The sequence below is a fragment of the Pseudonaja textilis genome, chromosome 15 (assembly GCF_049901715.1).
Source record: "Pseudonaja textilis isolate UNSWEBS1 chromosome 15, rPseTex1.2, whole genome shotgun sequence".
NCBI classification, from domain to species: Eukaryota; Metazoa; Chordata; class Lepidosauria; order Squamata; family Elapidae; genus Pseudonaja; species Pseudonaja textilis.
The window spans coordinates 1,727,683-1,744,927 of record NC_142004.1 but is presented as its reverse complement, the minus strand read 5'-3'; the positions used below and the strand labels follow the sequence as shown (position 1 = coordinate 1,744,927).

General features: G+C 47.1%; 1 protein-coding gene across 2 annotated transcripts in view; it reads right to left on the bottom strand.

Annotated features, from left to right (window-relative positions):
• Positions 1–712: 712 nt before the first annotated feature.
• ATP2A2 (ATPase sarcoplasmic/endoplasmic reticulum Ca2+ transporting 2) overlaps positions 713–17,245 on the bottom strand; it is a 40,181-nt gene continuing 23,648 nt past the window's right edge. The window contains exons 9-21 of one of the 2 annotated variants that reach the window (XM_087913006.1): positions 16,090–16,178; positions 15,345–15,447; positions 14,117–14,248; positions 13,903–14,025; positions 13,112–13,330; positions 12,428–12,763; positions 11,025–11,245; positions 9,882–10,084; positions 8,999–9,084; positions 8,523–8,656; positions 8,226–8,343; positions 7,127–7,247; positions 713–1,826 (exon numbers count right to left, since the gene is read on the bottom strand). In XM_087913006.1, coding sequence (XP_087769132.1) covers positions 1,813–1,826; positions 7,127–7,247; positions 8,226–8,343; positions 8,523–8,656; positions 8,999–9,084; positions 9,882–10,084; positions 11,025–11,245; positions 12,428–12,763; positions 13,112–13,330; positions 13,903–14,025; positions 14,117–14,248; positions 15,345–15,447; positions 16,090–16,178 — 1,899 coding nt within the window. In that variant the 3' untranslated portion in view covers positions 713–1,812. Of the gene's footprint in view, positions 1,827–4,969; positions 7,248–8,225; positions 8,344–8,522; positions 8,657–8,998; positions 9,085–9,881; positions 10,085–11,024; positions 11,246–12,427; positions 12,764–13,111; positions 13,331–13,902; positions 14,026–14,116; positions 14,249–15,344; positions 15,448–16,089; positions 16,179–17,245 lie in introns of those variants that run through there. The other variant, XM_087913005.1, reaches the window with a different exon arrangement.

Genomic DNA, 17,245 nt, shown 5'->3' with positions numbered 1-17,245 from the left:
CCAAGTTCAAAAAGATCCACTTCTTTGAGTACCAGCCACCTTTTTAAAAGCTAAATCGCAACGACTTTGTACAGTCATCTGGCTGGCTGGTGAAAGAGTCCGTCGTTTTTGAGGCTGGAAGGCGAGGCGAGTTCTCCCACAAAAAGCTACTTACAGGAAGGATATTTGTTTTTGTGTGTCGTACAGGTCACCTTCAAAAAGCGAGGGGAGCCGAATGTCAACTCATAAAGTATTTTCTGTACACGTTTTATAGTTGGCAATAGAAAGGAGGGAGGGAGGGAGTTTCAAAGAGCAGGTATCAGTGTGGAATTGAAAGTGCATTCCATGAATAGTTTTTTAGCGATTGTAACTTAGCTGACTGAAACTTCTGCTGTGCAAAAATCTAATTGGAGAGCATAATGGATGGCTAAGGATGTGGTTCATTGGAGAATATGAATTATGATACACCCAGAGGGGTGGAGGGAAAAAGCAGGGTCAAGGGTGACAGTGAATTATGTCTCTCGGAGTTGGCTACGCCCAGATCATGCCGACATGTTGATTTCTAATAAATCCTTTGAAGTTTTAGGAGTTTTGCTCGAGACTCATGATTGAATTGGGGTAACTACTGGAATCCTGACACCACGTTTCTTTGATTCTGATGCTCTCTGGCCTAGTTGCAAAGCAAGAGGCGTCCAAACTCCAGACCTTGAAAATACATCAGAGGCAAAGGGTGTTTTACTGTAGAATAAGTTTTTTATTTTACCCGAAACCAGGATGGTAGTTGTGATGCTCCATCAGACGTTATTTACAACTTCTAAAAAAAAAAAAAAGTCACACATGCTATCTTAGAAATGGATCCAAAGGGCTCCCAACGCAACACAGCCTTGGCCGCGTTTCGCCCGTGGGAATTCCCTCCAGGTAGGATCCAGACGACGGCGTGTCTCCCAAGGGCTAGCCAACTCGCGTTTTGAAACCCCATCCGAGAAAAAAATATCAAGGAAGGAAAACAGGAGTGCGCCTCCTGCTCGCAGTGGCTGGAAAGCCCTCGAGATTTTACACGCCTTGTTCAGATCAAATGCATCACGACTCATGTATTGCACCGAACGACTTTAGATTTAAAATAAGTTACATGACTACAGTGCAAAAAAGAAAAATCTATTTGCACACTCCAGGTTATTATTATTTTGTTTGTTTCCTTTAAAAAAAAAAAAGAAGAAGAAGCTGAAGTTATGGAATTTGAAGGTTTAAGAGTTTCCTTTAAAACATTTCAGGAACGGTACCATCCATCAATGATCTGTATAAATAGAACTGCATATTGTACAGAGCTGTTTAAACTGTTAAACTTTTTTTAAGATACAATAGAGGTCATCGGCTACGTACAACTGCAAAGCATGCATCGACAGTCTAATACTGTACATTTGATAAAGGATCATAACATTTTACACAATGAAATATGGAAAAGGGGGGTGGGGAAACTTGGCTGGTCATCACTCATATTTCTTGCTCAGCAGATTAAGGGAGCCTTGTCTTCATGCATTCCCAGAACATCTTTTGCAAAGGTCTGTTTTATCAGTTAAAAATTATATTGCACAGTTTGGTAGATCTGTATATATAAACTTTTAGTTGTAAGAGCACCACACACTTCCTTCACGGAACACAAGTTTGCAGTTCAATTTTTTTTTTTCCTCCTTCGCTTTCGGGAAGGCATTTTAAAGTTTTTTTTTTTCCATGTACAAGACTCATGCAGATGTTTTCAGCAGATGCGTTGCTAAAGACACATGCAAGAAAATTAACCTTACAATTCTGCAAAAATTGGTTTAGGACCAAATGATTTTACTCCAGTTTCACTGCAAAGGAAAAGAGAGAGAGAGAAAAAAAGAGAGAGAGAGAGAGAGAGAGAGAGAGAGAGAAAACATTAGTGATAAAAGACAGATAAAGAAAGCATAATAAAAGCAAAAGATTGCTTTTTCTTTAAGACTTAGTAGCGATAGGCAATTGATCATAACTTCCCACAATTCAACAGGAGAATACAGGTTAGTGGAAAAAGAACTAAGAATTAAAAAACTAAGAGGAGGTTTAGAATTAGCAAGTTTCCATCCACCCGAAAGCTGCAAGCTGGTTAGTGGATCAAGACACAAATACAGCCAATTGTGGAGTTGAGACAACTCTTCAGAATTGTACCTACCCTTTAAGACCCCAGCAGTACAAACAGGGGGCTTGTAACCCCTCTCTTTGGGGAGGGGTTGAACCCCAAAGATCTGGAGCCCAACTAATCCATCTAATCTAATCCATCACTATTTAAGAGTGAGTCAGATTAAGGACTCAATGCAACCTTGTTTTAAACCGTTTGGGTTTTTCACGTCAAGACTTTCCCACCCATTGTGCTTTGCAGAATGACTAGCTCGCTTGAGCTTTCTCCGGATTTTAAAAGAATATATATTAATTTCAGAGGGCATTTGTTCAAACCAAAAGCAACTTGTCACGGCAGGTTAGGAATCTGCCTGGTTTTGCTTGGCCTCACTCTTCGTTTCTTGAACGGAAGAAAATTTCTTAGCAAATACTCAGAACTGCAGATCAACCTGTCCACCAACTATCTACCCATTAGCTCTGTTGTCGTCCCCCCCTCCCCGGAATCTTTTGACCAGATTTATTCTACGGTGCCTGTTTGATCCATTCCCTCTGAATAAAACATTTCCACTCTGCCTTTTGTCGTAGGCTAAGAAGGGTGTGCCAGAAAGTACCCAGCTCTTTGGGGGGAGGTTTTATTTATTTATCTGCTGATGGGTAAAAATGGGCTTCTAAGCTATGAGCAGAGATGGTTAAGCAGTGCAAGATGTACAACGAGACAAGTGTGAGGACACAAGACAATCTGCATCACTGTTGCATGCTTTGTCTCTCCCTGCTTTCTCCTTGCATGCAGCGAAGTCTTTTATTGGGCTGTCCTGTGTCATTTTAGGATCACCACAGAGCGAAGATCCCCAACCTCTTTTTGGGATGCCCCCCCGGGAGAAAAGAAAAAAAAGGGGAGGGGGGGAGGTCAAAACCGAGCAGCTGTAAAATCTGTACACAGAAGCCACTTAGAAACAGCAACGAGCCCCGTCCTGTTGATTGAAGAGGACAGCTGTATTGTGTAAATAAAAGAAAAAGGGGAGAGAAACGAAGACCAGGGCAGCTCAGCTCTGCTTTTAAAAATAGATCATCCTGCCGCCTTAAGAGTCGGTTGTGGCCCGAGGCAGGCGGAAGAGGGAATAAGGATGCTGGGCTGGGTGGTATTTGCAGAATGGAGCCTCAGCTTGGGCATGACAAATGACTGCTAGTGTAACGCACCTTCTTGTTTGTGCGAAGAAAGTGGAAGCCCCCTCCCCTAGGAGAGAGTCCAGAAACCTCCCCCTCCCCCTGGGGTTCCTCCAGCAGGGTCCCTTGCCGTGGAGACCCCAAGCAATGGCTCTCCTGGGTGCCATCGGAAGAACCGCAGAGGGAGGGACCGACCCCTCGACCTTGCAGACGAGTTTAACCTTCCAGGCTCAGCTGCTGCAAGTCCAGACTGTCTAACCGCCTTCTAAATCAAGCCCGTCTTGAGAATGTGGGCCAAACTTTGGTATGGACCACCTAAGAAGCCCCGTCTCTCCGTAGAAGGCCAGGCATTCTCTTCCTAGCAGAGCCTTTCCTACATATGGGGGCACCTTTCAAGCAAAGCCCAGGAACAGCCAAGGGCTGACAAAGAGACCCTGCTAGGTGATGTCAAGCTGTTCAACCCCACCGACAATATTGCTACCCTTCAAAATGACCTCGACGGTGTATCAGAATGGTCAAACAAATGGCAACTTCAAATCTCAACAAACGAATGCTCTGTCTTACATATTGGCAGAAAAAAATAATCAGAAAATAAAATACAAGCTGAATAGTCAAGATCTTGTTGATGACTCCAACTATGCCAAGGACCTTGGAGTATTCATCTCTAATGACCTAAGTGCTAGAGCCCGCTGTAACTACATAGCCAAAAAGGCATTAAGAGTTGTTAACTTAATCTTACGTAGCTTTTTCTCTGGTAATATCACACTACTAACTGGAGCATACAAAACACTCGCTAGACCAAGAGTTGAAGACAGAGGTCTGTAGGGGATGTGCATAAGTGCACCAACGTGCCTACCGTCCCTGTCCTATTGTTTCTTTTTTTATTCATATCCATTTCATGTATTCATAACCATGCTTATACTTATACCTGTTATCTAATACTTGCTTAATAAATAAAAAATAGAAAATAGATAGATGGCACTGATGATGTTCCCTAGTTGGGTCATGAAATGCCTACATGAAAGCAGCCAAGCTCAGAGAGCACCAAGCTTGAGAGTGGCGAGCTCAGCCTCTCAGAGGCCTCCTCTTCCTTTTCCTCCGCTTCTCCTCCTCTCCACCAATCCCATTCCTTTCCAGGACTGATGATGTTACCTAGTCAGATAATGAAAGGTCTGCAGGAAAACAACCAAACTTAGACAGCATCCAGGACCCTACAGTCCTCCTCCACTCTGCAAACCTCTTTCCCTTCTAGCACTGATGATGTTCCCTAGTTGGGTCGTGAAACGTCTGCAAGAAAACCACCCAGCTCAGACAGCACTAAGGACCATACAGTCTTTCTCCTCGTCTTTCTCCCTTCCTCTTCTTCCTCCCCGCACTCTGCAAAACCCATTCCTTTCCGGCACTGGTGAGGTAACCTAGTTGGGTCATGAAATGTCTGCAAGAAAACCACCCAGCTCAGAGAGCATCAAGGACCCCAGAGAGATCCTGCGTTTGGGACGGCTAAATATTTTGAGAAGGGAACGTGGTGGATCTGCTGGCTCTGAAAGGGCCCCGGGGATTTTAAGAAGAAAGGCAAGCGGTTGAGTCTCTCGAGATTGAAATCAGCAAAAAAGGCGAGGGAAACGGGAAAGGCTTTTGCGCGACGCTAAGGCAGAAATTGTAGGCTAGAGAAATTGCAATGGGGGGGGAAAGAACGTGAGCCTTTGTTTATTGAGGTCTCTGGAAGGGCACACAGCACAGGGCTCTCATGTTTCCCGTTACATACATAGCTATACGCACCGCCATCGAAATGGGAGAGAGATACTCACTTCAGTCGGTGAAATGTTGGAAGGCATTGGAGAGAAACACCACACAGTTAGACTGTTAATGAACTTACATATCAATACAGGACTCAGGTTTGGAGAGGCAATAAACAAACATCATGCACAGACATCGATCACAAGAGAACAATGGTGGTTAGTGCCACGCCGGGGAGGGGGCGGGAATAAAAAGAGTTCTCTACAGTATGTTCATTGTGTTACGTGGTATTTACAGTTTTTTTGCAACACACACAGACACACAGACACACAGACACAAAAGTTGTCAACTTATTTGCTGCAGCCCGAGATGCGGCTAGCGAGCAGATGGTTCCTCGACAAGGTGGCATGGAGAATGAACAGACCTGACCAAAAAAGGGGGGAAAACCCAGAGAGAAATCCCAGCTCTCAAAAAAAAATACACACACACACACACACACACACAAATCTGAGCCAACGATCAGATTTGGTTGTAAATGCCCCGAGTAATAACGGTAATGGAACAGGGAGGGAGGAAAAAAACCCAAGACCTGACGCAAGAATTAAAATGGAATTTAGGTTAGAAATGAAAATGCCAAACAAAACGATCTCAATTTTAGAAAAGAATTTATTCTCTCTCTCTGCCTCTCTCTCTCTCTTTTATTTTTTTGCTGCTTGCTTAAAGTCCATCCAGATTGCCTTCTCCCCTTCCTTCCTTCCTTCTTCTCTTCCTCTCCCGTCCCTTCCCAAAGAGGGCAATGCTGGTGAAACAACTTGGTTACAGTAAAAATACAGACGATATTTTTAAATAAATAGTTTTGCTTCTGCTTTTTGTTTTTGTTTGTTTGGTTTTTTTAAAAAAAAAAGAAAAACAAAAACTTCTACACGTATCGGGGATAGAAACGAAAAAAACAAAACAAAATGAAAAAACGAAAAAATGAAAACAAGAAACAAAAAACCACCACCTAATTTTAGCGGGATGCCTCTCAAAATGACGTTTTCTGCCCCGGCGAGATCAAAAAGTTACCTCTGGAAGAAGCACAGAGCGTAAACGAGATACTTCTGGGAATCTATAAAGGATAACTGTGCGGCAAATGCAAAAAAAAGAAAAATGAAACAAAATGAAAAAGGAAGGAAGGAAGGAGAAAATAGGATCAATGGATGGGAGGAGGAGAAAAACGGAGGCAGCAGCCTGGTCTTTCCAGTGCAGAAAACGCCCGGTGGAATATGACAAATTAGGATGAGGTGTTCAGTCATGCAGCAGACATGAAGAGTGTTCGCATGCTTCTGGTTTAAGGGAGGAAAACGTCCCATCCTGCACGACACCCATTCCCTAAAATCTGCCACCAGTCATGGTTTTCTCAAAACGTTGGTCCCTGCCTCCCCGCCCCCCCCACAAGCCCCCAGCCCCGTCATCGTTTTTACAAGGGTGAGTGAACTATGAAACAGAACACTGTACATGCGTCTCCTCTACAAAAAAATATTTGCATAAAATAGTGTTTAATTTCTCTGTACATGTCGATGGACACTCTAGTTCGTGTATAAAAGAAGTGGGGGTAGGTGGGGAAGAAGAGGACTCACACACACACCCACTCCCCCACAGGGGTCAGGGGGAACGAAAAAGAAAGGAAGGAAGGAAGGAAGGAAGAAGGAAGGAAGGAAGGAAGGAAGGAAGGAAGGAAGGAAGGAAGGAAGGAAGGAAGGAAGGAAGGAAGGAAGGAAAAAAAAACAGAGAGGAAAAACCCAGAGTCTAGGATATGGAAACCTCAGTCACCGGCAAACATGTTCAATGTGAAAATTCAGCAGAATAAGACAAATTGCTTGGAACAATTTTTAAAAATTGGTATTTTTTTCTTTTCTCCTTTCCTTTCCTTTTAAGTTAAACACCTCTGACTGCCAAGCTACCACTAACAGGACTTCAGGTCAAGAAAAAAACATGTCACTAAAGTTAGTGTCTGTGCTATAAAGCCAAATCACCAACGGCAAGGAGAGCAGCACGAACGGCCAGGAAATCCCTTCGGTGCATGCAGACAAAGGACGCGGTTTGGTGATGGTGGTGGGCGGCACACTATCTTTACCCGGCTCTAGGTAAGTACGGGCCACAAATTTAAGAGTCTCGTCCAGCAGGATCACCGGCAGAGAGAGCTTGAGCACCATCAGCCACTGGGTCACGTTCAGAGGGGTGATCTGGAAAATCAGCTGGGGAAAGAGGAGGGGGAGGAAGAGGAAGGTCAGGGCGGGAGAGCTTGTGCGAAGGGATGGAGCTTCCAAGTCCCCGAATTTGCTAGGTCGGCGCTTCTCAACCTCAGCGTCTCTTTAAAGGGTGTGAACTGTGAACTTCAACTTCCAGAATTCACTAGTGTCGAGAGTGTACTCATGCACTGGAATAGGGCACGGTAACAAGGTCAGCCAAAATGAATAGGCACAGCGACCAAGTCAGCCAATGAGGACTGTTGGGAAACTGAAACTAGAAGTACAGCTCTGAAGCTGCGTTGAGCTCTGAGTCTGTCTATGGGAGGCGAAAGGGCTTCTCTCCTCTGCTGTGAGTCCCGCTTGCCTGCTGAACTCAAGTGAAACTGTTGCCTGTTCCTGAGCTCCTGAGTTGCTCTTCTGCTCTGAACCTGTAACGTGTCCGCTTCTGTCTGAGTTGGCTCCACGTTGGAGAAATCTACAGCTGGTATTGTAAAATTTACTTTTATGTGTTTATAAAGAAGTTAAAAGGAAGCCTCAGCCACCCGTGTTTGCTTTTCTGGCGCTAGGCCAGCTTTTCCTCAATCTGGGCAACTTTGAGACGGGTGGACTTCCTGTGATGGTTGGGGAATTCTGGGAATCGAAGTCCACCCACTTTAAGAGATGCTGAGCTTGAGAAAGAGGCCTTAGCCAGATGCTCAGGGAGACCTTGGCGAGTCAGGTGAAGACAGGATGAGCTTCTGCTTTTCTCCTTCGCCCTTGAATGGGGTGAAGGCCTTAAGTCTTTGGAGTATAGCTAGTTTGTAGAGTGCCTGGGCGATGTGCTCTTTAACGGCACACCGTCCGCTTTCGTTTCTGCAAAGAGCAGCTGCGAGAGAAGTCTAACTCTCCATGGGTTAGCAAGCTGGGCTTCTGATGCTGCTTCCCCCCACCCCCGGACCCACTCCCCTCCCCCCCACTCCCCCAGGGTGAGTGGCAGGGACTTACTGGCAATGGTTCTACATAAAGGATGAGGAAGTGAAGAGACATGGACAAGCAAATGGATCCCAGGAGCCAGACGTTCTCCCACGGAGGCATCCGCATCAAGGACTGGTTCTCCGAGAGGCTGAGGGAGGAAAAGAGAAAGCTCGTGAGAATGGAGCTGCAGGACTTCCGGTTCAATCCCTCTGGAGGGCCTAGTAAGACTGCTAAATGGAGGAGGAGGAGAAAGAGGGGGAGGATAGATGGAAGAGGAGAAGGAAAAGACAGAGAAAGACATCTTTTTCTCCTTTCAGGCACCCTAACCTGTTGAGGGCGTTGCACATCTCTATGGTGACCAAGACTGAGAGCGCCATGGTCATAGGATAGGGAGACTCAAACACCACACAGTCGACCCCTTCAAACTCTGGATTGTCCTCTTTGCACTGCAGGAAATGACTCTGAAAAACAGCAGAAGGCAACGTTAATCTCAACAAAACTCTCCCAGGGCCAAATTTGATCTTTTTCTCTACCCTAAATTCACCAAAGCACCCTCAATGGTACAACACCGCTAAGAACAGTTTAAAAAAAAAAACCCCACGGTTTCTAATCAGATTATTATTGTTAAGCAGGGACTCCTCGGATGAATAAGAGGATTTTCCGCAATACTTGCGGATGGATTTTAGCAAGTTTTTTTGAGCCCGTCTTCCGGTGACACGCCACGTAGGCAGGTTGCAAGCAAAAAAAGCTAAGCTTCTTTTGGAAGACGAGTTGCCAAGGACCAAAATATCAAAAGGAAATACCAGCTGGTAGTAGGTAACTCTCGGGCCCCCATCCGCAGCTATGAACCACCAAGCAGCAGCACCCACTGTGGCAGCTCCGACGTAGCCTTGAGGAGAAGAAAAAGCGTGGTAAGTCTCGCGCCACGGAGTTAATAGCCGCCCCCCCGATGGTCCACGGATTCTTGAGTCTGCCATTGTTCTGCAAGTTTAGGTCTTATTGGTCAAGTCCTCACAATTGGATTCCCTCCCACGTCAGATCTCTGACTCGGAACAAATCCAGCAAAGGGGCCAAGTCAGTGGTTCTCAACCTATGATCTGCAGGTCCCTGGAGGGGGCTGCAATGTTTGAGGCAGTCTACTGCTTTAAATCTTGAGTTGAGTTTTGGTAGCCTGTGGCCATGGCCTATGGACCATAGGTATTTAAAGGGGGTCTGTATTGAATGGGCCCACGTTGTATGAGTGAGAGGAATTTCATGTACAAAGCCTTGGGGGACTCCGCTAAAACATGGCCTTGTGTCTTTTGGGATGCTTGTTGCGTTCATCCTTGGCTAAGAACCAGACTTGAAATTGTATTTAACACAAAGCAATCCAAGGACAAGATCAGTTGGAGGTCCTGATCTGAAAGAACCACTGACTTGACTGCAACTCTTAAAAAATAGCCAAGAAACAGATGCAGCCCGTACAAAACTGATTTTTATGCCTGTCTGATTATGGCACTGTTACTTAACCTTGGCCACTTGGAGAAGGGGGGGGACTTCCAACTCCCAGAATTCCCCAGCCAGCATAGGAAATGGAAACCCACCCCTGCTGCTGTTCAAGTGGCCAAGATGGGGAAAAAAATACTGAATTAAGGGGGAACAAGCTCTGTTCTCTCTAGTTCAGTGGCACTCAGGCAAAACACTCACATCCGATCGCCAAGTAACGGAAAAAGAGCCACCCGGAGATGAGGGGCTCTTTAGGGTTACGAGGGGGCTTGCTCATGATATCCAGGTCGGGGGGGTTGAAGCCCAGGGCGGTGGCGGGAAGTCCGTCAGTCACAAGGTTTACCCATAACAGCTGGACAGGGATTAAAGCTTCCGGGAAGCCCAGAGCAGCGGTCAGGAAGATGCTAGAGGAGGAGGAGGAGGAAGAAGAACAGAGGTTAAGCCATGTTAATGCCAAGGAGTGTCTTAAGCTATGATGCTTGAAAGTTAAACCCCACGGATCAGCAGCTGGTCTCTCATTCTTCATGCTCTCAGAAGTGAGCAAGCGGACGGCAGGAAGGGAGGCTTGGACCCTGCCCGAGAAGGTGAAGTGTCCCCAATGGAGGGAGGTCTCTGGGATCCCTCCCTTCTTTTATTCTTAGATAAGGCTAGTCCTTATCTAAGAATAAAAGAACGGCAGCTCTGAGCTTGTTGATCAGAAAGTTTGGCGGTTTGAATCCCTAGGGCCGCGTTACAGAGTCCTTGTCCCAGCTTCTGCCAACCTAGCAGTTTGAAAGCACCTAAAAGATGCAAGTAGAAAAATAGGGACCATTATTTTGGTGGGAAGGGAAGAGTGTTCCGTGTGCCTTATCGGCATTTATAGTCATGCTGGCCACATGACCACGGAGACGTCTTCGGACAACGCTGGCTCTTCGGCTTTGTGACGGAGATGAGCACCAGAGCCCCCTAGAGCCGGAAATGACTGCCACAAATGTGCACCTTTACCTTTAAGGCTAGTCCAAACCTTGGCAACTCCAGAATTCCCCAGTCAGCCCTGTTTATCTTGTAAGCTGGCCAGAGCAGCTTTGAAACATGATGGGCAGCCAATAAAATTTCATAATAATACAGCTGAGGTTTACAAGCCTTAAAATTGCCACGGTTGTTCTAGATGCTGAAAACAGCTTTCCAGTTTTAAGCTACCTTGGGGACCCCGTTACCCATCTAGACGGGCCTGATCTCAAGACCTGGAAAGGGCTCCCTGTCAACCTTCTCTCTCTCCAGAGGGCGCGATAGATACCCATGGAGGCTGCCAGGAGGAATCCAGCCCTTGCTCTGCTCCTAGTTGCAAACGCCCGGGTTACTCACCAGACCACTTCTCCGACGTTGGAGGAGATGAGGTAGCGAATGAATTGCTTCATGTTGTTGTAGATGGCCCGGCCTTCCTCCACGGCGGCTACGATGGTGGAGAAGTTATCATCCGCCAGCACCATTTCCGACGCCGTCTTCGCCACGGCCGTGCCGGATCCCATGGCGATTCCGATTTCTGCCTTCTTCAAAGCGGGGGCGTCATTTACGCCGTCTCCTGTCTGGGAGAAGTTTTAAGTTGGGTCAGGATGCCCAGCCAAAAGATTTAGCTTTGGGGCCCTGGAACTGGCTGAAACGTCTCCGGAACCCTTCCGGAGTCTGAGAATAATTAATAAATTCCACTTTTATTCATCCCCCCCCTCCCCGCCCCGAAAAGGAAGTCCTTGACATTTCTGTTGCTAAGCAAGACCGTTGTTAAGCGAGTTCTGCCCCATTTTACAACCTATCTTGCAATGGTTAAGTGAATCCCTGCCGTTAAGCTCGTAATTCGGTCGTTAAGTGAACCTGGATTCCCCCTTGACTTTACTTGTCAGAAGGTCACCAAAGGGGATCACGTACCCCGGGACGCTGCAACTGGCATAAGTACATGCCAGTTGCCAAGCCTCCAAATTCTGATCACGTGACCATGGGGAATGCTGCAAAGGTCGTAAGTGTGGGAAACTGTCGTAAGCCACTTGTTTCAGGGTCGTTGTAACTTTGAACAAATGGTTGTAAGCCGAGGTTGTAAGCTGCATGCTTCCTCAAGACTTGTTCTGAACCAGGCTTCGACCAAATGAAGGAAACCCAAACCGAGTGTAAAATCAAACCTATTTTAACGCAACGCTGGGCGTTATTTGCATTCCCAGCCAAAACTCATTAGACACAATCCCCCGAGATAAGCACCCACCTTTCAGTTCTATGAGGTGCTGCCAAATACAGAAGTATCCAATTAACTATAAAAGAAACCAACAAGTACAAGAAAAAACCAACCAAAGTACACAGAGCTTCAAGGAGGACTGGGAACCGATGGAATGACTTTGCTTCCTGCAAAGGTTTCGTCACCAAGGCCTGACTTTTATCCCTTCTGGGAGGGGCAACCACCTCCCAGCCTTACTCCCGAGTCGCCCCTTCTCCCTCAGCTGCTTTCGCCTTCTAGTAGCTCTGTGCACACGCACACTGGGAACAGGCTCCCCTTGTTCCTCTGCCTCGCTGCTGCCAGACCATGGAGGCTCCAGAGTCAGCACCCCACTCCCAGATGGTCCTGGCCCCGTCTCTGCATCGGATGGAGGACCCTCATCCGAGTCCTCTCCAGTCTGGTTCCCTTTCGTCCTCACTGTCTGCATCAGCTGCCGGCGAACCCAACAAGACCCAACACCCCATCACACGTTTATCAGTGCACAAAAGCTCCCCACTTGCACACTTACCATTGCTGTGATCTCGTCAAAGGACTGGAGAAACTCCACAATTTTGGACTTGTGGGAGGGTTCCACGCGGGCGAAGCAGCGGGCATTCATGCAGGCATCTCTCTGGCCGGCTGGCGAAAGTTCATCAAACTCCCGGCCGGTGAAGGCTTTGGTGGTGACGTCCTCCTCTTCGCCAAAAATGCCAATGCGCCGGCAGATGGCCACCGCCGTCCCCTTGTTGTCGCCGGTTATCATGATCACACGGATGCCCGCTTGCCGGCACAGCTTTACGGAGGAGGCCACCTCAATGCGGGGCGGGTCCAGCATTCCCACACAGCCCACGAAGGTCAGGTTTGTCTGAAAGGGGAGCAAAGCCAGAGGCGGTCAAGGGGTCCCAAGCAGAAGGAAGCTGCCCACACTGCAACAGCCAGAGATCCCAAAGTGGAGATTGACAAGGATGTAGATTTATCTTTATTACTTTGCAACTTTTAAACATGTAATCTGCTACGTCTTTCCTTTTTTCCTTCTTATCTCTTTCCTTCCTTCCTTCCTTCCTTTAGCCCTTGTTTTCTTCTAACTTCTTTCCTCTCTCTCTCAATTTTCTTTCCTTCCTTCCCTTTCACCCTTCCTTTTTCTAATTTCTTTCTCTCCCTAATTTTCTTTCTTTCCTCCCTCCCTCTAATTTCGACCTGACATCAAACCAACCTCATAGGTGATGAAGCCTGCAGAGTCTTCCAGGTTCATCTCCTCCTTTCTCGGGGGGTTGTCATGGGTGGCCAGGGCCAGGCAACGCAGTGTGTCCTTCCCGGTGCCCCACTCACGGATGACGGTCATGATCTTCTGCTTAATCCCCGGGGTTAAGGGTATCTTCATGTTGCCTGCTCGGAAATGGGTGCACCTGTCAATCACTCCTTCTGGAGCGCCCTGCGGGAGAGCGAGAGAGGAACCAATTCAGCCTGCAGGCACTTTTTACCTTTTCGTCCCAGAAGCCCTTTCACGAAGGAGATGCCAAGAGGTCACCTAAACCCAGAGTCGTGTTGTGGTGTACAGGGCATCCTCGACTTAGGACCAAAACAGAATTTTCACTGCTGAGCGAGCCAGTTCCTAAGTGAATTCCCCTGATTTGATCACCTTCCTTGCCACAGTGGTTAAGTCAATCACTGCAGGTGTTAAGTCACTTACACGGATGTTACATGAATCTGTTCCTCCAGGGACTTTGCTCACGAGGTCGCAAAAGGGGATCCCATGACCCAGAGACACGGCCACCGTCACAAATACAAGCCAGTTGCCAAGCATCCAAATCCCCGTAACCCTGGGGGATGCTGCAGTGGCCGTAAGTGTGGAAAACGGTCGTAAGTCCCCTTTTCCCTGTGCCTTTGTAACTTTCAACCGCCACTAAATGAATGGTTGTAAGTCCAGGACCGCCTGCAATCTGGCCCATCTGTTCTGGTGCCCCTTCGGTGATGTATTCCCCCCCCCCCTCCAGGGTAACTTGCCTTCACAAACATCTTGGTCATGGCTGTCCGGCTGGGCTTGTTGGGCGTGCAGTAAACGGACATGGATTTCCTATCCCGGGAGAATTCGAGCGTGAATTCTTTCCTCATCAGCTGCTTGATCACCTGCGCAGGGAAGAGTCAGGACTGGGTTGTAATCAGTGCGCGTGGAAGCACTTGGGTTGCCCCAGAGGCCCAGCGCTGTAGGAGGACTGACCGAATTGCAAGCGTTGGCCCGCTCGATCTTGGACAGGCCTTTCAGGTCCGTGTCGAAGACGTTCATCTTCTCCACCAGGCAAGTCAAGGCTGTCTCCGTGGCTTCGCCCACCTTCTCGTAAACGCCCTTCGTCTTTAATTTAAAAAAAAAGAAAAAAAGCCACTGTTGACACGAAGCAGAAGAGTCATTCATAATCACCTGTGGGATCGGCCAACTCAAGAGATGGAATGACACTGAACAAAGCATGCTGTCATGGCTCCCGTCGGAGCCTGAATCTGTGGAGGAAGATGAGCCGGTGGAGATATGGGGAGGAGAATGGGGAGGAGAATGGGGAGGAACAGGCTGAGGCAGGCCAGGGCCTTTCAGGACTGGGGCGGCTTGTAGGCAGGGAGGAACAGGGGCAGGATGACCAACAGAGGCTAAGAAGTGAACACCAGAGACAGAGTTCAGACAGTGAGCAAGGACCACCCCCTCCTGATCCTCGAGCATGGAGACTGGACAGAAGGCAGGAACAGCTCAGGCTGATCCGACAACTCGGGAGGAAAGCACCCTGCCCCTCTTCAACAAGGCACACCTGAGATTTAAGGAGACGTTGTGGGGAGGGGCATTTGTCGGGAACAAATGCTGAATTAGTAGGGTTTGTTGTGCTGTAGACAGTTGGGAGTTTGCAGGACTGCTTGCTCTGGGACTTGCCACAAATATGGGAGCGTTTGGGGAACATTTGGAGCAATAAAGGGCCGCTTTCCACTGTCAGCTGACTGGGTTGCCTCTGTACCATGCCCCAGGTCATCATCACACATGCTGACCTGAGCCAATTAAAATCAGGAGAAGATCTGGAGTTTATTTGGCCATGCAATATAGGGTTTCAGCAGCTCTGACTGGCTTATGAGCCCCGTAAAAATATCATTAAGGTCCACAAAAGAATGAGATATGATCAACAGGAAATATGAAAAGCAAAGCAGTGACATCAAAGGTCCAAGTTATATTAATTTCGCTTGGCGTGTACCCAGGCTTTAGCAGAGAACTACGGGAGACCAAGCCTTTTATCCCAGATTTTCCATTCCTCATGAGGTCTGCTCCCTAATTCCCATTCTTTATACTCCATGCTAGTTTAACGGGCTTATTATTTTCTTGAAGGGCGCTCCTGTGTTTCAAACCAGCACGGAAGAATTACATGCAAGACCGCAAGAAGAGTTTTGCTTAGGCAATTCTCTCGAAGGCTACTCACTTCATTGAAATCCAGAGAGGAGTCGTTGCAGAGGGCACAGATTGTGGCCAATTCAATGAGGCCGTCGTACATACAGCATTTGACAGGCTTATCGTCTTTGTAACTGTTTGGGGAAGAATTGGGGGGAGGGGGGGGAAGAGATGAAATTTCAGACAATCCTAATTCATCTGTGAACTAATTGGATCCTAGGAGGAGTCAGACAAATTGGAGCAGGTTCAAAAATAATAAAATAAATAAAATAATAAAATAAAATAAAATCATAAGAGGGCAGCAAATTGATGAAAATCGCTTTTAAGAGCTGGAAATTTTACAAAATTGGATGAATGCCATCAAAAGGACTGTTAGTCAAGAAGATTCCAGTACATAGGCTTTTAGCAATAAATCCATTTAACTGAATGTTCATGTGTGGGGCCGACACTTACAGAACAGAAAGCTAACTCTGAAAGACCCTTTTGGATTATATTTTCAAAATAAACGTATAAATAAAAGGGTACGGTAGAGAATTATCATATTCTCCCCAGACAAGAGACAGACAGCAAGTATTAGTAACATGTCTCAAACCATGCGCAGGTTTCCTGCTTCCCCAAAGGAAGATTGAGAGGGTTTAAATCTACAGATTGACACCAGTCCCCCTTTATAGCATCTATTTGCCTTTTGGGCCCCATAATTCTAGGCTTGGCCACACCGCACACCCAGAGGCCAGGAGATGGACAAGCTGGCCAACAGAAAGGATGAACGTCCTCACATGTCTCCGATGGGAGCGTACGTTGACCCAGACACGGTGAATTCATTCAGACAGCAGCTATCCCCTTCCGCACGGTCCACAATGAACATCTGCCGGAGAGACAAGGGTGTGGTTAAGCTCAGCTAGCTGAGGCCATCTAGAACATTGTCACATTAAAGACGCAAAGTTTGATCAGCCTGCTTGCACTTAGGAACGAAGCGTGTTTTACTTTAAAATAAGATCAAGCTGCACTTTTGAAAATATAGGTCACCTATAAGCTCTTCCGGTTGTCCCTTGAAATTACACCTTGCCCTATTTCCTTCCTTCTCATCTGACTAGAACAACACATGAAGCCTTTTTCCCAAGCTGCTGGTTGAACCTCTTGTGCTCCTACCATTCAAAAAGAGGGTCTCACATCAATAATCAGAAGATGTCAGACCTGGTACAACCTGATCCCTTCAGAAAGGAAGACCCTCGACTCCCATTTGTGGCAAAAAGGCTCCTCTGACTAAAGCCAAGTAGTTACAGTATACGAAGAGTTTGATTCTTCCTCCCCCTAGTTAGCTTTTCCTTCCCTGTCTCACCCCCCCTCCCCCGTTATCACCCCATTGTCCAGTCACATTCAGAGAAGATATTTGGGTAACTCTCCATGCTGTGGTTGGTTAGATGGTCCATTCCCAGGACCTTTGACTCGAGATGTCTCGACTATCGCTTTTGATTTCCAAGGTCTCCGTCTCAGTTTCCCCCCTTGTCTGCCCTCCGCAGCCCCTAAGTTCTCTCCCCGCATAATGTACGGCAGACTGATATCTAGTGAGCGAAGGAAGGCAGTTCTGTCAGGCAGATGCTTCAGCTCAATTCGCAGAAGCCAGCTAGAAAGGGAAGCTCTTTTGCATGAAAAGCGTGCAAACGTGTTAATTTTTTTCCTTTCTTCCACAGGTCTAGGCGATCCAAAAACGTAAAAAAAAAAAGAACATAACGATGATACGGTCTTAATTTAGGTCCTTCCCCCCACCTCCTTCCCCAAGTCCTCTCACCAAGCAATATCCAACTTGGATTTGGGCCATTTTGCTGTTACTATCCACCTTCAGCACCGTGTAAGTCTCAAGAATTTAAATTGCACCCTCTTGGACTAGCTACGGTTTGACAACAGACCCTAATGGAGAAAAATCCTTTCCCT